This window comes from Sander lucioperca, chromosome 7 (assembly GCF_008315115.2).
Source record: "Sander lucioperca isolate FBNREF2018 chromosome 7, SLUC_FBN_1.2, whole genome shotgun sequence".
In the NCBI taxonomy this organism is placed as follows: Eukaryota; Metazoa; Chordata; class Actinopteri; order Perciformes; family Percidae; genus Sander; species Sander lucioperca.
In genome coordinates, this window is record NC_050179.1 from 663,227 (window position 1) to 686,211 (window position 22,985).

Genomic DNA, 22,985 nt, shown 5'->3' on the forward strand with positions numbered 1-22,985 from the left:
TTATTATCAAAAACACACTCAAAGCCTAGTAAAGCACCGTGGCTCAAGCCAATGAAGACATATGACTGGTTTAAAACTGACAGCCTAATGGCCGCGATAGTAAGCAGTTAACCACCAGCTGCCTCGGTTCCATTTTATACTCAGCATTAAGTGAATATCGTTTTGCCAAATTTTAAACATCTTCTGATTGCTTCCAGAGCTCCTTTTTGCTCTTCCCAGAATAACACGCCATATCCACTCACTTGATGAATGATATGATGAATGAAATGTTCTATATGGTATAGGCTTCGCCCTCTAAGAACTGTTGCTATTGGGTTCATCCCTCGTGCATGTACAGCCGTGAAGATTTCTTTCGCACCCTTGTGCCCTGCACGGGCCTCTCTTATGACCGCAGTTACTGTATATTACAGCTGCGAGACCAGAGATCTGCTCCCTATATTTCTTCAGCGACAAGCAGTTTGAAGACTTCGAAGAACATTGGTGTCCACCTGTTTAACCAACTGACGGACCGGCTACATCCTGCCGCCAGATCTCCACCCGAGCTGTGAGGCGTGCCTCGGCCCCTTTCGCCGGGCTGGCACCCCGCTGGCCGCCAGCAGTTCTGCGCCCCCTTACCAACAGAGGAACTGAAGCGGCGACATCCAGACATCCCTGAAGCAGGGGATCTCTTTGGCAGGCAAGAGTCCACTGACTTGTATCCCCCCAGAGATGGTTCTCTTTGGGCTCTCCCTCCTCCCCTTTGGGAGAACTGGAGCTCGAAACAGAAGAGGATTACGGCATCCACTCCACGAGTGCGTTATCAGCACCCACAGCCCTCCTCAGAGGTATGACAGTGGCTGACATCTGCGCAACGGCGTCATGAGCATCTCCATGCCTTTTTTCATCCGCTTTCATTGCACGATGTGTCTCCATGATTCACTTTGTCTTATCCACACTTAACGACATGTGATGCGCTATTAGATCTGGTATGCCCTGTTTCCATCCTCCTGCACCAGAGTGCCGTGAGGAATGTGGTGTGCATTAATTAATGATGATCTTAATCTTAATTATGGAGCACCTTCAGAATCCATGCAGCAGGGCCTCATAACATTAAGCAGGCCAGTCATAGAGATAGCCTATCAGGTTTTTAAGCAAACAATATCATTTTTACATTAAAAAAAACAGTACAGTGTGAGAAGGAAGGCAAGGCAATTTTATTTATATAGCACATTTCAGCATTTCAGCACAATTTAAAGTGCTTTACATAAAACATTAAAAGCAATTAAAAACAAATAAAAAGAAAACAAAAGAGGGCGAAGCCTATACGAAATAGAACCATAGTTACATATTGTAACTCCAGATTCTATGAGTATAGGCATAGCCCTCTAAGATCTAGGCCACCTGCTTATGCTTATGCTGATGTTGGAAGCAGATCTCTGGTCTCGCAGCTGTAATATACAGTAACTACGGACGTAAGAAGCCCGTGCAGGGCACAAGGGCGTGAAAGAAATCTTCACGACTGTGCGTGCGCGAGGGATAAACCCAATAGCAACAGGTCTTAGAGGGCTATGCTTATACTCATAGAATCTGGAGTAACAATACGTAACTATCGATATGATGAATGAAACATGGTTACTGTTCCTTACCTCTGGGTTGGTGACAAAAAAATATAAAATTACTGCAATAACAGCAGAGTCATAAACTCCTTACAAAGAAATGGTTGAATTTGATATGAGGTAAGTAAATTTGTTTTATTTTTATTTTAGAGGATTAAAGCTATAGTGCGTAGTTTCTGCTGCTCCCGTAAGGAATTCTAAGTAAGGACAACAAAACTGTTGGCGCGTTCACATGATACAAGCCTTACGTGACCGTGCAGCGCCCCCTCTCCTCCACGCAGTTGCTAGTAGCCAAGGAGGACACGGAGGATTAAAAAAACATGATGGACTCTTCAGTTTCATCGAGTTTCTGCGCAGCAGAGTCACCGGACGCCACAATCTTCTGAACATAGCCATACTGAGAAATACAGAGAGAGTTTTGCTGAGCTGGTAGCTTTGTATCAACTCATTTGGCAATGGATTGAATGTAACGGACATTCATTAATATCAAAAAGTTACGTACTAAAGCTTTAAGCTGTTGATTATGTGTGCTATACTTATAAATAACTTTACATTGTACCACATTTCACTGTGGGATTACATTTCAGACAGTTCTGATAAAACTGTTTGCAGCTATCTACTACACTGCATACATATGTCACAAACATGGGAGGGTGTTTACAAGGCATTTCCTGATCAGTCTTACACACTGCTGTAAATGAACAGCATCAACAGTTTTGCTGTTGGTGTAAATGGAGACTTTGTTCATTTTCTCCGCTGTCTGGTTTGATACACAACAGAAGCAGCTGTGCGTGCTGTTTTGGGGATTTCTCCTTGCATGATGAAGGTCTGTGGCCTCGAGCTAGTTGCGTGGCTGTGGATGGCAGAGCCTGACACAATCAAAAGCATCAATTACAATCAGGCATGTAATGAGGCTATCGGCAATGTTTGAAAAAGAGCTGATTTGCAACTTTGACTTAAGAGGAAAAAAGGGAATTTTTGACAGGAGACACATTTGCGTGTGAGTGGAGAGAGTCGTGTGTGAGGCTGCATTTAGGTTGCTGAAACAGATGAAAAACACAGACGCGTCTTGGCAAACAATGAATCGCAATGTGGTCGCTTCTGTTAATTATTCTAACAGTACTGAATGTATTTCAGTCAGACAAACACTTCATCATTGCAACAAAATAAAACTTAGGCCGCTATTTTACTTCATCAGCTAGAATTTTTAGCGTTAAATGGTTTGTGCATGCTGATACCTCTGAGGGGCCAGATCCAAAGGCATTACCAAGAGTCTGTCATATGAGCCCTCTGTCATATGTCATATGAGTCCACGAGAAAAAATGTTGATTGTAAAAACGAACGCTTTCAGCTTTAAAAGCAATAAATAGCATAGCTGCGAAGCATTTCCTCAGATGCCTTAATAACCTTTCAATGCTTTAACCGAACGGATTAGTGTTCTCAGCGTATACTCTAATTTTACATTTGAAAAAGTATCAAAAAGGGGAAACATACTTTCTTTATCAGAATAAACAGCCCCCAGGATTCTTCTTGAGCTCAGTCAGGCCCACTGGTAGATGTCCAAACCACAGCTTTGAGAGATTTTCCATTGGAATTCATATCAGACCTGTCAGTGGGCCTCTAGGCTGGAACCCTGGTGCTGAGCGTCCTGATGCCTATTTGCAAATTACCTCCTTCACCAGTCGAGGGTAGAATAACACACAGCAGCCTGCTGTCTGTCCAAGACCCAGCTACCCGGGTCAGCTACCGTGGGAGAAGAGATATGGAGCAGCACCGAGGGGGGGAGGTGTCAAACCTGGCTAACCAAACCCTACTGATACGAGACCTGTTGCTCCTTCCACGCTCACCCACTGGTGTCCCATTTCTGTTATTATGGGAGGTTTTTTTAAAGGAAGTGTCCAGAGTTGTTAGCAGCAGACTTTTTACTGGTTTTTGACATGAGGGTATAATAAAGCAGACTGGGGTAGACTTGAGCATGGTATTCGTGTTCTAGATCTGCATGATGGATGGTGGCAGTGGCTGAGTGGGACAGGTTGCCTGCTCTAATGGGTCTCTGAGGAACTTAATCAGCCATTCCCGCAGTGCAGAGATAAATTACAAGCTGGACAAGTGTGCTGCAGGGGGTGGTCTGCCCAAGAAAGAGCCGACTGATGGCACTCAAAATATAGCAAAAAGATTCTTTTAGCAAGATAATGAGCGTCATTGTGAGTGAAGTCTGACAAACTGAGACACACACTCTTGAAATACATCTATCTGTGTGAACCAATCTGTGTGCTTTCACAAGGCATCTAAATCTGTGGTGAAGGATAGCGTAGGTGTGTCAGTTCTTGTTCGAACTACATACTTAGGTTCTAGACAGCTTGCACAGCAAATATGTGAAGAGCTCCGCTGCAGTATGCTCATGTTCAGTGGAAACTGGCATGGGCGCAAAGACATAAACTGATAAGAGCTCTCAGTATAAATATCTACTTAACACAGTGAAATATTGTTAAACCACCAGACATACTGCCATCCAGGTTTCTGATATACGTACATGCTCTTATGTAGTGAGATTAGTACATTAACATGATAGAAATAAGAGCATGGCTGTGGCTACTTGAAATACATGGCAGCAGCTGCCAAGAATGTATTGATGAGGTGTTAGGAAATGATTCTATAGCAAATAAGGGTAGGATGCATGAACTCATAGCAGTATATATCGTCAGTATAAGTTGAGAAACTGAGAAAACAAGATACAGGGTGTACTTTCAAGTTGAAATAGAGTGAAAACTAGAGGATAGTGTAGAGATATTACATACTTTCTACTTTTACCTGAAGTAAAATATGCAACCAAAAAAAACAATGTTGCAAAAATGTCAAACTCAAACTGTGTTCAAGAAATCACAGAAGCTCCTGGAGAAAAACTGCAAATTGCAATCTGTCTGTAAACAGTAATTCTTGTAAATACAAACACTTGGGATGAGGTTTTCTGTTTAATTTGCTGTTTGCTATCGAATATACAGTATGTGTGTATTTCCCTGCGGTTTAAGCGTTTTGATACTTTCACAGTATTCACCTTGACTTGCTTTAAAATTAATAAAAAAACATGGAACTCTCATTTTTTACAACATGGGACCTTTAATGTCAATGTGCTGTCCAGTCCTCCACCAGCCTAGACATCAGGTTGAATGCAACATATGTGGCATATGAGGAGATCATTTCCAAATGAGATGTAATAAAGAAAGCTTTTCTGCAAATTCTAGACTACTTACTGATTTCAGTCATTCTTCCTTCATGTTGGCTTCTCCTGATCGATATGATGGTCATTGTGCTTATTTTGTAATGGTTGGTCCCTGATTCATCAGGGCTAGAAGTTTATATAGATTGCGTAACTGAGAGATGAAAGATGAGCAGAGCAGTGCAGTCTGTGTTTTTGGGGAGAGGGTCGCTGTATACTCCATCAACATGGCCACAGCACCGGGCAGATGGGAAACCTGCCCAGATGTAGAGGCTCTGCAGTTGCGTCACAAATCTCCTGGCAACTGGTGCCATAATGGAGGTTCTGATGAAAAATTAGCAGTGTCGAAAAAAAAAAGTATGACAAGCAGATTAGTTGGGGACACTGATGTGATTCTGATGTTCCTCTACCGCAGCCTGAATTATACAATATGTCCCTACCATTACTTTCCACTGCAGTATTTCAATGGCTGTTTCCAGTCATGTCTCTATGTAATCCTATGGTGCTGACACATTTCTCTCACCCTTGGACCACACCATTTTAGACTTTGTATTTATCTTATTGCATGCTGAGAGAGCAGCCTGACAACGTGTGTGTGGTTTAATTCAGTTTTGTCAGAAACACTTACATCATATGGCAAATGACATGACCATCCAATCTGACTTGGCGGTAGACTTCTCCTCTTGGGAAGACTCCCTGCTGCAGCAACACAGCAGAACAATGTGAAAACATGATAAATAACATGCAAATACACACCCAGTGGGTATAATTTAATTGTTAGCAACATCCAAAGTGCGATCCAAAGAGTGGTGCTAAAGCAGGTGGAGGCTGGAGTGTGGAGCCTCTTGCAGCAGCAGCTACAGTAAGTAAGAACACATCTACATTCAGATTGGATGGGAGTGTGAAGACCTTAAAAAGCCCCCAAATCACTGCAATGAAACGTGATGGTTGAGACTGTGGCAGACCAGCTGAAGTAAGTTCCTGACAAAACAGGTGAAGTGCCAACCCCCACATTGGGATATATTTGATATGTGATGAAATCTGATTATTTCCCTGTCAAATCAGCTTACCATTTAACTGCACATGTTAAAGTCCTTTGATGAAACCAAGCTGTACATTTAGATATGCAATCTGTTCACCGGCATTGTGGCTCATCCAGTTGAGGACCTCCGTTATGGCTGTCAGTCTGTATTAAATCAGCTGGAATCACCTCTCCATAGGTCAAATTAATAATTCTTCTCTATCGTTCTTTTGCATGACATTGATCTTCTGGCAGCAGCAAGTACTGCCCAAAAGAGCTCTGAGCCCACAATGGATCGCACAAAACTCACCTATAAATAGTGTCCCATAGAGTCCTTCACCCCTAAGCATGCATTTTGTCCATGTGATGGTCTGAGTAGAAATCCAGCTGTCTGGAGAGGAGCCTGTTGTTTTGACAGTATGCTGCTGGATCTCCACATCTTGTCTCTGTCTCTGGAACTAATCAATCCTGACGCAGTGATACGCACAGGCCGCACCTGCGTCCTCTCCGGCTACCACACACACATATGGTATGTGCACACACCCGTGCACGTAATTCTACACACACATCTGTGTTCCAGCGCGGAGAACACTGCAGTACTGCTTCTTCACATCAGTGAGGGCAGAAGGAAGACAAAGTACATTCTGTCCTTGTAGACGTAAAAAGTTTGAGAGCCATTTCCTGAGATGTGTAAGTGCCAGCTGCCAGAAAAAAACACACAAAACGGTGTGTTCAGAGGGTCTCAAGGGTTTGGCTGTTAATATCGCTCTGTAAATCCTCAAGGGTGGCCATTTTGAGGAGATGGGGATCTGGGTTGTCTCGGACTCCTTTTTTCATGCTAACATTGTACACCTGGACAAGCACACATGACCGCCACAAGATCACACACACACACACACACACACACACACACACACACACACACACACACACACACGGCTGTGGTAGCTGGTATACATGGAAATAAGGTCCAAACAGGGAAATAGAACAGAGAAGTCTTTCACCAAATATTACTCAGAGCCAATAATGGGTTTTAGAGGATTCCTACATGTCTGTACTGACATTTGGGTGAGCATTGGCACTGAAACGCTAAATTTGAGTTCTGGGAATCATATACATCAGCAACTTCGGTTTCAAACTTTTTAAAACCAAACACATATTACATTATCTACTCTTGTCAGTAGGCTGGCGTGAAGGATACAAATCAAATATAGTGTGAGGTAGTGTTGAAAAGAAGATTTATGGCATGGATGACAGGGAACCACCCAATGTGTTCATTTCCTGTGGTGTTCCACAGCTTTCTCTCTCTCTCTCTCGCTCTCTCTCTCTCTCTCTCTCTCTCTTTCTCTCTCTCCACACACACGCACGCACGCACACACACACACACACACACACTAATTTCAATGATCAAAAACTCATTCCAGTCGGGTGTTGTTACACTACATACATGTACATCAAGTCCTGAAAGCAATGCATTTAACAGTGTCATTTTGATGAATGTCTTGTCATTTTACGGGACTAAACGTAATGTGGCTAGGATTCATAAGCAGGGGTTTGGACTTCTGTTAACCTTTTTATTACAACACTTTAATGCTATAATATATGCATATATCCGTATAAAATTAAGTTTCCCAAAGTATGTGAGGAGAATATACATTTCATGTGAAATGCTACCACGTCTTGAGGTAGGAAATTGGTAGTACAGATTTCTCTAAATATCAGGAAATGTTCCTGAACATTTCAGTGATACACTGAATGTGTCTCCTGAATGTGTGATTCATCCTCTGGGCACAATAGATACCTGTAGCAAATGTTATAACCGGCCATCCATCCAATAGCTGTTGAGATCAATCTGAAACAAAGTTGTGGACAGATCTGCTTTTTAGCCACGCTAACCTAATTAGCTGAATTAGCAACTGTGTGTTGAGGTCAGGGCATTAAAATGATCTGACTAAATCCGTCAAGAAAATTATTACGCACATAGAAATTACTTCACATTACATCTTATTTTGACTACATGTGGTTTTTTTTTTTACTCAATAACTCCAAAATATTGTATGGCTTACATCACAGTGTATTTACCTACAAAATACTGAAAAATCTGACACAAGCATAACTTGTGAATATTGCCATGTTCTAATGAGCACTTTGTATTTAAAGTGCCCATATTATGAAAAAATCACTTTTTCTGGGATTTGGGGTGTTATTTTGTGTCTCTGGTACTTCCACACGCATACAAACTTTGAAAAAAAAACATCCATGCTGTTTTGAGTGAGATACGGTTTCTGAATGTGTCCTCCCTTCAGTCTCCGGGCAAGCTGTTCAAAATCTGCACGGCTTTCTACGTCACTAGCCGAGACGAGGGGCCTATGGGGCTAACCGTTAGCATGCTAGCGCTAGCATGTTAGCTCATTCTCAATGGCAAAACACTGCTACAACACACACAAATTCACCCTACTACTTACATGTCCCTGTTCTGCAGGTATTCCACGCAAAGTTGGAAGTGCGCCCTAGTTTAGAAGAAGTCTCCCAGCTAATCCTGCCTTGTACAGGCCGAAGTTGGAGAAACAGCTAGCTAGCTCATGTAATCCTTACCTAGCTACTGTGCATGTGCGACTGACAACAGAGATGTTACAGAAGTTAAGAGGGCTCACTCTGTAGCCAAAACAGAAACCTGACAGCGTGTGAAAGGAGGAGCTGCAGCAATGTGTAATAGAACAAAAATATGGTGTTTTTTGAAAATTAAACCATGTAAACCTATTCTGGTACAACCTCAAAATACAATTATGAACCTGAAAATGAACATAATATGGCCACTTTAAAAGATGTAGCATCTGTTACACTGGGCTACAGTAATGCTAGATATAGCATAGCAACATAAAACCAAAGAAAGACAATTTCCTTTCTGCACATCATAACAGTTCAATAATATAAAGCAGAGTATCATCTTTTTTATTTTTAGTAAAGATAATTTTTTGGGCATTTTCAGCCTTCATTTATGACAGGACAGCTGAAGAGGGGAGATAGAGGGGGAATGACATGCAGCACAGGGCCGCAGGTCGGAGTCGAAGCCGGGCCCGCTGCATCGAGTAGTGAACCTCTATATATGGACTCTACCAACTGAGCTATCCAGGCGCCCAAAGCAGAGTATCATCTTAATGCTTCTTTTATCAAGTAATAACAGTGGATATTGGGTCCAGAGGAGAAGACTTCTCAGCATCATGCACAGCCGTCCACAGAAGCTGCAAAGTGCTGTGAGCGCCCGGCTTAAGCACTTCAAAGTGTTGATAGTTCATCAGCACATACCACAGAATATTTGCTTGATAACCGCAGGCAGATTTGTCAGATCAGAGCATGATAAAGCAAATTCCTTTATCCAAGCTTGAACTCTTCTAGATGCAAGAGGCAGTGGACATAGGGAATTCAGGGTTTATCAAATACCATGAGAGAAATGTGAATATTTTGATATAAGGACAGGAAATCAAGTTACACGAGATGTGGTTGTCTCCAGGGGAAGAATGTATTTTTGTGTCTCTAAAGAAATGTACCTTGCACAATGAAATATAAACTCAAATCAGTACAATATCTCTTAGGTTATGAGGACGTCACTTCACATCAGTTTGTAATTCTTGAGATGATTTAATTCACAGGCTGCACATAATGATGGTGTCAATGGGAAAGGACCCTTGACTTGATTTATCACTACCACTCTAATTTAAGCTGTGCGGTACTAATAGCTGACAAAATGATATGCTTGCATAAACACTCACAAGTGTTGAGAGGTTTGAAGGCAAATGAGGACAAACCAGAGCCCTGAAACATCATTGTTTGTGGCCACAGACACTGAAACTCAAATAAACTCATAAGCTCAACATGTATATGCTTAGCTCAATTTAGGACAGTTCACATGAGTGTTATGGCTCCAATTACATATTATAGCTAGACTTCTGCAGAGACAATTTGAACAGTATGTGGTGTGGGTGCATGGACCAAATTATGGTCCATTTACTGTATTTTAAAAATACCATGTCTGTGAAACTGCTTAAATTTTCAACAAGACTAATACCCCTCTATATTTCACCTGAACCTACACGTGAACCTTGTGCTGCTAGAGGAAAAGTCAGGGGATCACCAAAGCCATGGTATATCGTCTGGAAACCATGAATGCCTACAAAGGTTTATGCCAATCCATATCGTAAATATTTCACAGGTTAAGTGAAGACTTTAACTTGCTGGTGGCACTGGAGAAAAGGTCAGAGAATTAGAGCTTAGATCGGCCCAAAAAAATCAAGCCCGAACCTACCCGGCCCGGCCCGACACATTAACTGTAATTATGAGCCCGAGCCCGATTTAAACCCGACACTTTTTTAATACGTGGGCCGTTACAACTGACGTTCTCAACTACAATTCAGTTGTTTGAACTACAGCAATCTGTTTAGAATAATACAACAAGGACGAAGCATGTAAACTGCGCTGTTTGTTTATTCAGAATGGAACGGATTGCAAATGGATCTGAATGAAGAAACGTAAAAAAAAGAAACAATGATGAACAACATATTGTTGTCACTGCCCACGACTTGTTTAAACTGCTTCCATACCTCCGACTTTCCTCCACACTTGCTCAAAGGTAATTCTCCTGTTTTTCTTTTTTTCCTTTACATCTTCAAGCTCCATGTTGCACTTAAGATACACAATACAGCACAGCAGGCCCGGTGTGATGCGTGCGAGAGGAGGAGACTGCAGCCTAAATTTTGTACACATTTGTTACTTTTATATAGCTTATATATACATATTTATAATATTTCTAATTATGGCATAGCTTTCTCCCCACCCAATTAGGCTAAATAGGTAATGGATAAAAAAAAAATAAAAAATGCTTGATCAAGGGTCCGGCCCGGGCCCGGCCCGAGGATAGTGGCAGAAAATAACGGCCCGAGCCTGACCCGAGGTCGTGTCGGGCTCGGGTCGGACTCGGGCTTGGGCCGAGAATCTAAACTCTACAGAGAATCACTAAAGTTATTATGATTTATCCTCTGGGGACCACAAATGTCTGTACTAAGTTTTATAGAAAACATCCAATAGCTGCTGAGCTTACAGTCTGGACCAAGGTAGTGGACCGAACGACATTACTATCCCTTGAGCCATGCAATCCTTTTAAAACAGAGCAACGACTTTTTGTCTGTGAACTTGCTTGCAAGATTTAAACAGTATCTTCTGCCACTGCTGCAACTATCATGTGCAATGTCATAATTTCAAAGTCAGCAGTCTATTTAACATCATATGGGAAGAAACCCAAATGCCTCCTGAGGCCTACAGCTAGAAATGAAAGCCCATTGCCTTCGTATCGTGACTCTGCAAACCCAACAAACCAGCAAGCTTTACTATTTCATTATTTGTCAAGATAAGTGAGGCGCACCTGTGTTATGAGAAGAAGATTCAAACTGGACCAGACTGCGCAGGCAGCCTCTGAGCATTCCAGTCCAATAAGGAAAGCTGGGCACCATGGTGAGCTCCGATCATGGGAGCAGACCTTCCATGTAGACATGTGAGAAACATCACAAGGCAGACTGCTTCGTTCTCAGGGAAGGGCCTTTTGCTTGTCAGCGGGGTCTGAATTGTGGAGGTGGTTGTAACTGAAACACACCAGCCATATGTAGACACTGTGCTACCCTTACCATATGGGATTATTTACATGTCTTCTTTGTTGTTCAAAGATGAAAGCAGAGGAGATCCATTTGAGTTGATTTTATGACACATTCTAGCAAATTTGCAGGGGGGGAACTTTAAATGCTCTGTAAAACCTGTTCCACAGCATGCAAGACCACCCCATTAAGTCTGCTCTCCCACATGAATATAAAGGAAATCTGACTTAGGACTGTAGACGTTGCTACAGTGTGTGAAGGGAATGTGTTTTTGAATGGCGGAGAATGTTAAAAATCCATATAAAATCCATAAATTAGTCTGAAATGTAACCTAGTGTAGTGTACATCTACTTAAAAAAACGTCTGCACAGGAACCAAAACAAAAGCAGAACACCATAAATTTATTGTGGAAAAAGCAACATTGGGAAGAAAAAAAGGTTGATTCTGGCACATTGTTCATCGTTATATTACAAAAAGGAGAAAAAGGCTACAAATCTCGATAATTTATACAAATACGACAACTTTCAAAAATAAATCTTTAATTTAGTAAACGCTCTGTGAACAAGTTTCTGCAATAACCCACCGCTTGAGATCCCTGAGCAGAGACACAGAGTGAAAACTTTTTTTTTTTTTTTTTTACATCTTCACTCAAGCAATAACAATAATCAGTGTTTCTTCATGAACACTTTATATACAGTACACAGGAGAACTTAGCGAGCGCTTTACGGGGTGTGTGTCAGGTGAATTGTGATTATCTTACTGAACATATCACTAGTGACAATCACAGTCAAAAACAGAACAGTGTTAAAAACATTGTGACTGCAACAAGTGACATATATATTCAACAATTTTATCCTCCATTGTAGGTGCTTACTAATAATAAGCCACTCAACTGCATTTGGAGATTTTTCTCAGTAATGACCACATACGTGTACATCACATTCCTTCATTTTACAAGTAAAAACACAGTGCCAGCTGGTTCTGTTGCTAAGGTAACACAAAGCAATAACTTACAATGTATAAACTAAGGACACAGATAGTCCAGGAGGTTTGTGGCCAATAACAAACAAACAATCACAAATACTGTACATATTCTTACTTCCCGCAAGGTGCCGTTTCACTTACTGTATGCTGACAACAAAAAAAAACACATAGATGTTAATTACTCAGAATATATACAAAATGAGACCTTAAGAGTGAGTTTTGACAATATGGGAAATATTTCATGTAACAAACCAAACTCGCTCAGTATCTGAGCTTCCACTTTAAGTCTGGCTACTTTTTTGCTGCAAGATTTTCTGTATACTATACACAATGTAGGTATATATTAGGATTCATTTATACAAAACACAATGAAATTAGTTTTACTCCGACAAAAAACATAGGCATTAAAACATTTCCCTCAGACGATGTCTGTGCAATTGTTCTGTGATGAAATGGTGTGCATCGGCATAGCTTTTGTATTTGGTTAGAAGAACTCTTTCATCGGTTTCAGCTCCGCACACTTGTTTGTAAAAGCTTCAGGCGTGTGGGGAAATGTGTACCCAAAAACTATTGTACCTGCTATCTTGTTATTTCCATTCATAGCTTCAAACAAGCTGACAAACAAGTTTATAAGCAACCATGGTGACTTGGCTTCCTTGCCAGTGCAGAATAAAAAGCAGTAGTGGTATAAATGCCACCTGTATGCTACTGTACACTGCTAGAGAAGATTCATACCTTTTATTATTAGGAATTACAATGGGAAAAGTCTCACTTCCTTTGCTTTTTTTAAGTTTTTTTTGTCAAAACATACTGTATTTGACAAAGTCCAGCCTTCGTGGAGCTTTTAGAGGCTATTGTTGTGCTGTTATGGCTACCAAATTAAATTCCCTTTTTCAAGTTTTCACCAAATATCAGGACTGTCACAAATGGTTTGCAGTGATGGTGCTAATTGTCTTATTTTCATGATGTGATTATGTGTGTAATCTTATGTATGTGACTCATTGAGGATGTGAATGGAGTTTTTAGTGATTTTAACTTAATTTGGTGATTTTGGATGGTATCCAGTCCTTCATGTTGCCTTTTTGTCATTATCAAGAAAAGGATTAGATCAAACCAAGAACTTTAATAAATGGTGATGGAAAATACCCTCAGTGCAGTGCTCTGAGATTCTTTTCTCTCTTCATCTCACACTGCTTGGGGACAAATTTCACCCCTTTCAACTGCAATTGCTTATTTAAAAAAAAAAAAATCTAATTCATCACAAATGCTGAAGGATGTACTATACCTATGGTCTCACTTCAAGTTCAAGTGATCTAGTTATAAAAGAAATAAAAAGAAAACAAACAAACATGTGGTTCCTGTGAAAGTTCTAAAGAGTCCAAATACCACACAGCGCCTGCCAAACTGTGAGCAATGCTTCTCAGAAAGCTGCTGGCCTGAGGTGTATGCAGAGCTCAGGAGTTATTAGGCGGGCTGTGCTGCACAGTCATGGCCTCTCTGAGCAAACATCCTCCCTGAGTTTCTCCCATCTTTCCTGGATGAGAAGAGAAAAAGAGGAGCATGTATGCCATCCTTTCCCCCAGGTCTGGCATACAGATGGCAGGTATAGGTGGGCAGGGTGAGCTCAGGGGCTGCTGGTCCTCAGGCCCTGTTTCTCCATTATGTTCCACAGCTTACGCAAGTTGGACTGGGTGATGGTGTCATCCGGTTTCAGTTGAAGTGCTCGGAGGTAATTGGCTTCAGCTTCTTGCAGCTTCCCGTTGAGGTGGAGGATAGCCCCCAGGTTCATCAAGGCGGCAGGATACTGAAACCAAAAAAGAGTCTTAGTCATTTTAGGACGAGATTAGTTTCATAAGTACACCTCAGGGTAGCTTAAAGGTTTGTGCCAAAGATACACTGTCTTTTCTGTTCAAGAATAGCAACACAGGACTCATACCCTGTTATTGAGACATAGGTGCAGTTCCTATAAACACAGTGAGTCTGCTGTGAAGACATAGGAAGAGCAAGCTGACTGTTATTTACTCACCACTAATGGTCTGTTTAGAGAATTCGTTTGATGAAAAATTCAGATTTTACAACATCAGAGGACATGAGTGGATACGATGATTAATGCAAGTGAGAACTAACTATTCACACTTTGAGGGTATACATAATTTAACAGGGAATTGAATTTGACCAGAAATTACATCACTGAGCCACATCCAATGAATTGTTGTCTAGGCACTGACAGGACTCCAAACAGACAAACTTTGAACAGATGTTATTTCTGAAAGTCAGAGCTTTAAAACACTTTAAAATATGAATCTTATTACAAAACCAAGGAAATATGTCATAGTGGATGACTACATGAATTTAAAGAATAAACAGTTATTTTGTCCTTTTAAATAAAATAAACTATGGTCATCTTGTGAAGCTATACAGGAGACCCTAAAACGTTATTGGTTCCTGTTTGTCAGATCACACAGACTGCGGTGCAGTGTTTGGAGTTTGGTAACCATGCTGCTTTGCGTGTCCCTGTGTCTTGTCTGTGGCCACAGATGTCAGAGGGAGCAACCACCACTTTGAAGTGAGTCTAGATGAATATACTGTAAATTCCTGCTGGTGCCAGGGGGCAGTGCGACGGGCGGGTGAGTCATGAGGACATAAGTACAGGAAAAGTGTCCAAGCTGCAATCACGGTAAGACCGTGAAGTATCCAGGCCAAGGGAGGGGCCACATCTGATCTCCATTTTAGTTAGACGTGTGGAAAATATGTCTAATCCTGTAGCGAAGCTACTGTTTTACTGCTTGAGACTATTGTAATTTCTGTAATTGCCATTCCTAGGAAACGAGGAATGTTCCAATAAAACAGTCTTCGTAAAAATGGCAAATCATGGGCTTTTACTGCAGTGTTTGTGACTTTTTCTTATAAGTATCGCCCCATACATCATTGTCACATGATTATGGCATCTTGGCATTTACTGATGTGCTGTACCACAAAATTAAGCCGTAATTTCTTTCTCATGGCCTATTAACTAATCAACAGTAATTCCCAGAGCAACACTCTTGCATGAGATGCTTTTTCTATAAATGTTATGAGAAATCTGTGGAATGTTATGACAAATGTGAACCATTCACAACAACAGCAGTGCTGCACAAAAACAGTTAGAGCTTACTATCAAGACTAGAGTCTATTGCCATGCTAGTGGCTAGTGACTCTGTGAGGCTGTGCTTTGAGCTATATGGTAACATCACAATGACAATGTGTCATGTCAGTCTGTTAGGTTTCACTGGCCGCCTGGCTGGGGTGGTTGTAGGGCTGGGTACCGAATTCAATACTTTTTAGGTATCGAGAATCAAAAAATGCCTCGTCTTTCAATACTTCATTTCAATACCTAAGTAGTAAATCTCATCAGTGTCAGTGAGCCAATAAGCTTGCAGTATGCTTCTACCAAGATCTAATAATGCTGGTGATTGGCTGTCTAACGATACACGTTGTAGAGACAGACAGGAAAAACACCACGTTACGCACAGAGACGGGGCTCACGTAGTAATTAATTTAAATATTTCTCCCGTAATGTTGTAATTTCATTTTGTTTCATAAAATTGGTAACGAAAAAAAGTATAGTTTAGGAACCGATATTGAAGTCACGGTATTGGTATGGGTACTGGTAGCGAAAAAGTTTGAACGATACCCAGACCTACCTACAGTATCTGCGTCACAGAGCTCAAAGAGGAAGTGAAACAGAGGGACGGGGGTCAGTCTGACCATGTGATGGCCGAAACAGGCTGCATGAGAGGATCAGCGTTTCCTAAGCTAATTGATGTTTCTCCCCATCAAGTTATGTTATTGTTAAGTTTGTGTCAAACTGTCAAGCGAGTGGCAATGTGGGAAGTTGCATTGTTTGACGCAGGAAGAGGAGCGGAATGGCCAGCGGCTAAGCTGAGACTTCTGAGCCGAGGTCTGCCGAAGGAGGAGCGTGTCAGCCGCAGAGCAACGGAGGACGGCTCCCGGAGTCGGAAATCCAGCTAGGCCCAAATCCTTAACTCCAGTCTGGTGATCTAGCATTAGCTAGTCTCGCGTTGTCAGACCTTCCTCCACAGCGTCGCGAAAGAGGGTCTGGTTAGTCCACACGACATTCCAATATGGGAGGAAAATTGCTCTGGTTTATTGGTATTTCTTTAAACCAATCACAATCGTCTTGGGCTAAGTGCCAGACGGAGCAACAGTGCCTCTGCAAAATAGCCCCAGGAAGGAACTTGTTTTGGTGGAACATGTATACGTTCAAAAGTTGTTTTAGTCGTGCGAGAGAAAAATCAGATTGGACAGATAGTCTAGCTAGCTGTCTGGATTTACCCTGCAGAGATCTGAGGAGCAGTTAACCATAGTTTTCATAAATCGACCAGAGTTTAGTAGTAATGCCAACACAAAAAAAGCAGAATCAGACGGACATCCGGCGGAAAATTAGGGACATCCGGCAGAATTTCCAGTGGCACCTGAACAATCCCGGAAATGACACGTTGTCAATATAGACTAAGAGTTAGCTTCTGTAGTTTTTAAATGTGCGAGCACAACCAAGTTTTGTTGTTAAAACCTAGACGTGGAAGAAGTGAAGGGATCACCAAAGTTATTACAATTCAGGGCTTGACATTAAGCATTTTCAGTAATAAAATGCATTAACGTACAAAACATACAATTAACAGGTAGCAATTACATAGCTGGGACGATTTTTACATATTCCTTCAATTACTGGAAGAACAGTTGCTTCGTGGCCTCAATTAAAAATATAATAACTACTAAAAGACTGGAATGAAAATCCTGTTTCTGAACCAAAAGGAAATGCATTCCTGAGAACAAACAATGACCTTTTGGCCGTAAACACTTCCCAAACAGTACATATCTTATATTAGGCAATTGAGAATACCTTTCCATAGAGGTTACCAAACACAGACAGATAGTACGGCCATTTATCTTGTTTTTTCCACACTGTAGGTTGTGTGTGAACTGCCCTCCTTTGTTAGACTGTTCCACTCTTGTGACACAAAACTCTCAAAACATCTCTCTGTTTTCCTGTGTCAAGCTTGGATGAGTGATGCTCCATGCATGAGAATTTCAATGGGAACAGTATGTCCAATAGGGCTGCTTTTCTCATAGGAAGAGTTAAATTGATGAATAAATCAAAGAGACTCTGGAATAATCCTGTTGTCCGTTAGAGTGGAGTCACTATTCGCCTCCACACATATAAAACATGCTACAGATGCCTTGGCCAAAGTAAAGGCTAGCATGACCAACACTTCTAGTGTTGCTTACGGACCCCAAATGTTCAGCATTAAAGTTACTAGATACCAGTGCACTACGTTCACTGCTTATTGTGCAATTACATTAAGCCCATAGCAAAACACAATTTTCTCTCTGTGTTTCCATTATTGTTCACAGGACAGGAGCAGCCAGAGTTCTTGACTTTAATGGTCGGGGTAATTCTGAGGCTGTTTGCACAATAAATTACCTTCTGTTTGACCCACCATTTAAAGGTCAAACCACAAAATAACGCTCGGGGATCCATTTGCAAGTTTGGGGATTTTTACTACTCAGGATAATGCTGGCCAAAATATATAACTGTTTATACATATGGACATAGTTGAAAGTGACAGAGAAAGGGCCACACACAAATACTGTATCCACAACACATAGGTGACAAGTAGGTGTATACTGACAAATCGGTGTTACGGCCATTTTGTGGAGTTGGTAAGCATCTGATATTAAGTGAATTGCAATTATCCCTTAGCCTTAGTCAAGGGTGTAGGTTTGGTGTCAGAAGTGGGGGGGACATTATGATTAATTTATTATGAATTATAATAAATTATGATTTAATTGGTTATCATATTCTGCATAATAATGTTAGTATATAAAACATTTCCACATAGAAATTCCCAATAATCACCTATACTTTTATGGATCGCTTCTTTGGATAAATGTTGTTATTACGTTACATAATTTTTTTTTGGACAAAAACTAACTATCATTCACAAAGCACTTTTGCCGAGTATTATACGAGTAATACGAGTCAATATTGGTGCTCGGATTGAATAAAAATCCTCATTGGGTAGCTGACTGTGTCTGCGTTCTGTGATAGGCTAGTCGTCACAGCGCCCCTCCCCTACACACATACAGATTTATTGTGTTGCTGTGTCCCGCACTGCTCACTCACACACAGAACACTGAGAAGAGAACAGTTCTCTCAGAGAACAGCTCTCTCTCTCTCTCTCTCTCTGTCTCTCCCTCAGTCACTCAGGTTCGCGGGTCTTTTCCGTTAACGTTTAGGGTTTTTTCAGCTTCAGGTTTGTTTTTTACTTCGGTTTGTAGTACTTACTTATTAACCAGTAGAGTTCTGGTAAACGTGGGGTTTGTTCAGACGTGGTTCTTGGTAGAATGCAACTCGCGTTGCGTCTCTGCCTGTCGGAGATTTTTTTTCTTTTTTAAACCGTCAGCTGGCTCTAAACAGATCTGAAAAACAGCGTCGGACTATTTGATCCGTAGAACACAGTCCCCCCCGCCGCCCTCTCTCTCTTTCTTTCTCTCTCTCTCTGTCTCTCTCTTACTCACTCACACACAGTCACACACACACACACACACATACCTGGTGTGGAAATAAAAAAATAAAAAAAATCACAATGATCATAAAAAAATTTTAAATTAAAAAAAGAAAGTTATGTTGAGTATGAAAACTCTTGTTCATTACATTTTACTTCATAATTGCAACCGCATGTGTTGTATTCATTGTTCTTGTTCTGTATATAGTTTGTTTGTTATCGTGATCAAAACCATTGATCTGAAGCTCAATGCTGATGCTGTCATGTAAATAGTTTTCTAATCAGCAATAAATATAACAATTTCTGATCAACCCATATCAATTGCATGCTTAAAATAACATACCGGTTAAAGCCCCCCCTTTTTCAAGACAACCCGACCCACTTCCGGGTTAAATCCCGCCCACTTCCGGGTTAGGCCCCGCCCAGTCCGAGTACAGATATAGATACAGATAATTCATATGGTTAACAGATACAGATACAGATAATGCTGTACTCGCTCATCCCTATCTTTTAGTGATTGATCAAACTGAAATCCCCTGTAAGAAATTACACCCTTGGCCTGGTCTGTTTCTAAGATGTCAATCAGTTCACAAGGTAACATGACTCAGAATATGGTCACAAAATAAAAGAATGACAAAGGTCGACTAATACCCAGCTGGCCATGGGGAGAAACAACTACTGCACATCTAATGGCATTGAGTGGATTTGATTGATGGCAAATGTACACAGGAATGTTTCAAAGCTTTTAACAAGAGTTTTGCCCAAAACAAAATCTGTCCAGATAAGAGTAGGATTTAGATGGATGAGAGGTTGGTGAAGATGCGTAACTACACAATTCTGAAATGGGCTTCTGACTTTTGGGTAGAAAATCAACTAACTCCTGGTTTTTCTCTCAGTGCAGCTCAAAAGATCTTTTCTCCGCCCATGAAGGACTTATCAATTCCTGAGTTGAGTTTCCTTCCTCCACTCTCACTGTAGGCTCCCACCTTTCCTCACCCAGGCCTTTCTCCCCCTTCTTCATATGGCTAAGACTTTTGTGATTTATAACCCTACTCCTGCATTCTTCCTCACCCTTGCAACACTTGCAACACTCTGCAAAACGTTCCCTTGTCAAAAGCTTTCATTTTTTCCTCATTTCCTGCTGCTCTGCAACCTCTCTGCCTGCCTACCCTTCCTAAAACTGGCATGTAGCAGCAGAGGCCCGGCCAGATGTGGAGCATATTAGCCTAGACCGTAAAGCAACATATGCTGTAAAGGCTGTGAGAGTAAAACGTGAAGGCAATGGGGAATGACCTGACCATAATGACTTCAGATTGGCATTTTGGTTAAGAATATCTACATGGAATGGGAAAAGGATAAAAGTCATAGGGTGCAGAGATCGACCAAAGCAAACCAAGCATCCGATGGGATTTAGCTTGTCTAGATAGAGGGAATTGTAGGACTAAATCCTTTGAATGGAGAGAATTCTCCTCTCTCACTCAGAGCGAGCAAACATATGTGCTTAATATAAAACCCCAGTGCCTTTGGAGAGTGAAGAGTCAAATGAAGATGGACAGGGTACACGGCTTAAGTCAAGTCACATCGGAAAGAACAAAGGCTAATGGTAAAGAAGATGGATGAAGATGCTAAATTATAATTGTGCCTTAGCTGTAATACAAGCAATACAAATGGCAAAAGGCATCCAAGCAAAAGTGACCAAGTAGGGGCAAAAAAATGCCTCTGTGTTTGGATGTTGATTTCAAATGTATGTTTGTACAATTACAGATGCCAAGAAACAGTCATGTGAAAATTACACAGATCTGGAACTGGAAGGAACACAAACTTCCTCAGCAGTACTTTATACAAGTACATATCTATCAGGGTGCAGCATGACAGTGGTCATCTCAATGGCCAACCCTGTCACCTAACAACTCCCACGGACGTCTGTGTTAGTCCAGCGATAGTGTTAGCCCAGACTGGTGACCTAAGTTTACCCTGCCTCTCACCCATTGCAGGATAGGGTCCAGCACCCATAACCCTTAAGGGATAAGCAAGTAAAGATGAAATGAATGGATGATGAACAAAACCATCAGCAAACCATCCAATATTTTGTTGTTGTTGGACAAAAGACATAAATCGTCAGCGATAAAGAGGCTTTATAGTCTATCTTGCAAGGTGAGTTCCAATTTCTCAACAAAAATCCTTTTTAAGATTTCCAAATCTTTGTTTAACTCCAAAGGTTCTACAAAGTTTGATCAAAATAGAAAAAAGGGAGCGGTGATTAGATGTGAGAACGTCCTCACAGCAGAAAGAAGAGTTTGTGCTACTTATAAAAGAGAATTCATGGAAACACTCAACTTAAACTCTGGTTCTCTTACATTATTTATGCTTTGAACAAAAAACCTAAATAAATACAGTATATATATATATATATATATATATATATATATATATATATATATATATATATATATATATATATATATATTTTTTTTTTTTTTCTTTTTTAAATAGATGTTAAAAATACACAATTCTTTGGCAAAAGTTGAATTCTACATTAACACTGAGATCAACAAAGGGGATAGAAGCTCAATTTTATGGTTCTTGTGAAAATCTTAAATTTTATCCTTTTGTTATGCTCAACGTATTGTTTGTCATTGTTTGTATATATTATACTGGGGTTTGTGTGCCTGTAGAACTAAACTTTATTGTCTGTATAACACTGTCCAGATATATTTTGAGGATTAATCCTGAACTGATTTCTTCTAATCAAGACACAGGAACAAACAGGGTGACCACATGGCAAACATATTTTCCTCCCTCTGTGGCCCTCACTTAAACAACGACCCCTCCTGCCAGAGCTCTCAAAGACTGGACCCCATTCATTTTCAAGATGTCAAAGTCCCCTGACTGAGTGTTGTTATCATTATTCTTTTCAATCTACTTACCCTGGCTTGTCCTTTGAAGCTGGTGATGGATGCTACACAAACAAACCATTGAGCTTAGAAAAAAACATAGCCTCCATTTTCCTAGGACCCACTGACAATGAAGGCCATTGTGACACGGCAGACCGGGCAGTAATAATATTGGAAAGCCACCCAGACTGTGATTGCACAGTGTCTGTCCGGGTAAATAGTAATGGGGATGATTAGCTAGTTGTGGTTGTACTCACGTTCGGTCTCAGGCTTGCCGCTTGTCCGTAATACCTCTCGGCTGCCTCGTTTAGGCTGGCTTGTCTGCAAAGGAAAAACAGAGAGAGGCAATCATTACTCATCTTTATTGCTCCTGGCTTTGGATGGGGCCTTGAACCCTGCGGGTTTACTGGCACTCAGGGGTCACTGAGAAAATAACAGGAGGGAAGAGAATGAGGGGAAAAAGCCGCGATCCATTCGCCTATAGGTTTCTCATTTGATAACATCTGTGCTGAACACAGATGTTGCACAGCAAGCACTTTCTGCTTTAATTGAACTTTGAGGTCAGGACAGTTGGCTTATTGGGTACTTGCAAAGAGAAAACTCATCAACAAACCAAGGCTGATCAAGAATATTCACAGTATATTTCTGTTTACAGCTGGTGGGGGAGATTGTGGTTTAACATGCTGGATGGATACTGAGATACTGAAGGAATGCAAACAGTGTGGAAACACAAAGTAATTTGATCATACTATCATAACAACCAGGACAGCAGAGTAGATGGCGCAGATGCATCAAAACATGCTGCATATGCCACACTGCGACAAAAAGGATTTGGGGGGCAGATGGCTTATCGGCATGAGTCCCTGGAACCAGAAATACTTTGCTCCTGAGGACATAAAACCTGCAATCAAGACAGGATGTCCTATATTATGCTTTTTAAACTTTCTTTCATAACCCCCTGCTCTGCCTACTGTTATACACAAACCTGTGGCTCCTCTGTCACAAGGCCTTTCCTGTTATTTATACTCTGCTATCACAGAAATCACCTTTATGGTCCACAGCT

The 22,985-nt window shown here is 41.1% G+C and overlaps 1 protein-coding gene across 1 annotated transcript in view; it reads right to left on the reverse strand.

Annotated features, from left to right (window-relative positions):
- Nucleotides 1–11,856: 11,856 nt before the first annotated feature.
- The window catches only part of tmtc2b (transmembrane O-mannosyltransferase targeting cadherins 2b), a 117,037-nt gene continuing 105,908 nt past the window's right edge, over nucleotides 11,857–22,985 (reverse strand). The window contains exons 11-12 of the mRNA XM_031283099.2: nucleotides 22,180–22,243; nucleotides 11,857–14,263 (exon numbers count right to left, since the gene is read on the reverse strand). Of these exons, the coding sequence (XP_031138959.1) occupies nucleotides 14,084–14,263; nucleotides 22,180–22,243 (244 nt within the window). The 3' untranslated portion in view covers nucleotides 11,857–14,083. The remainder of the gene's footprint in view (nucleotides 14,264–22,179; nucleotides 22,244–22,985) is intronic.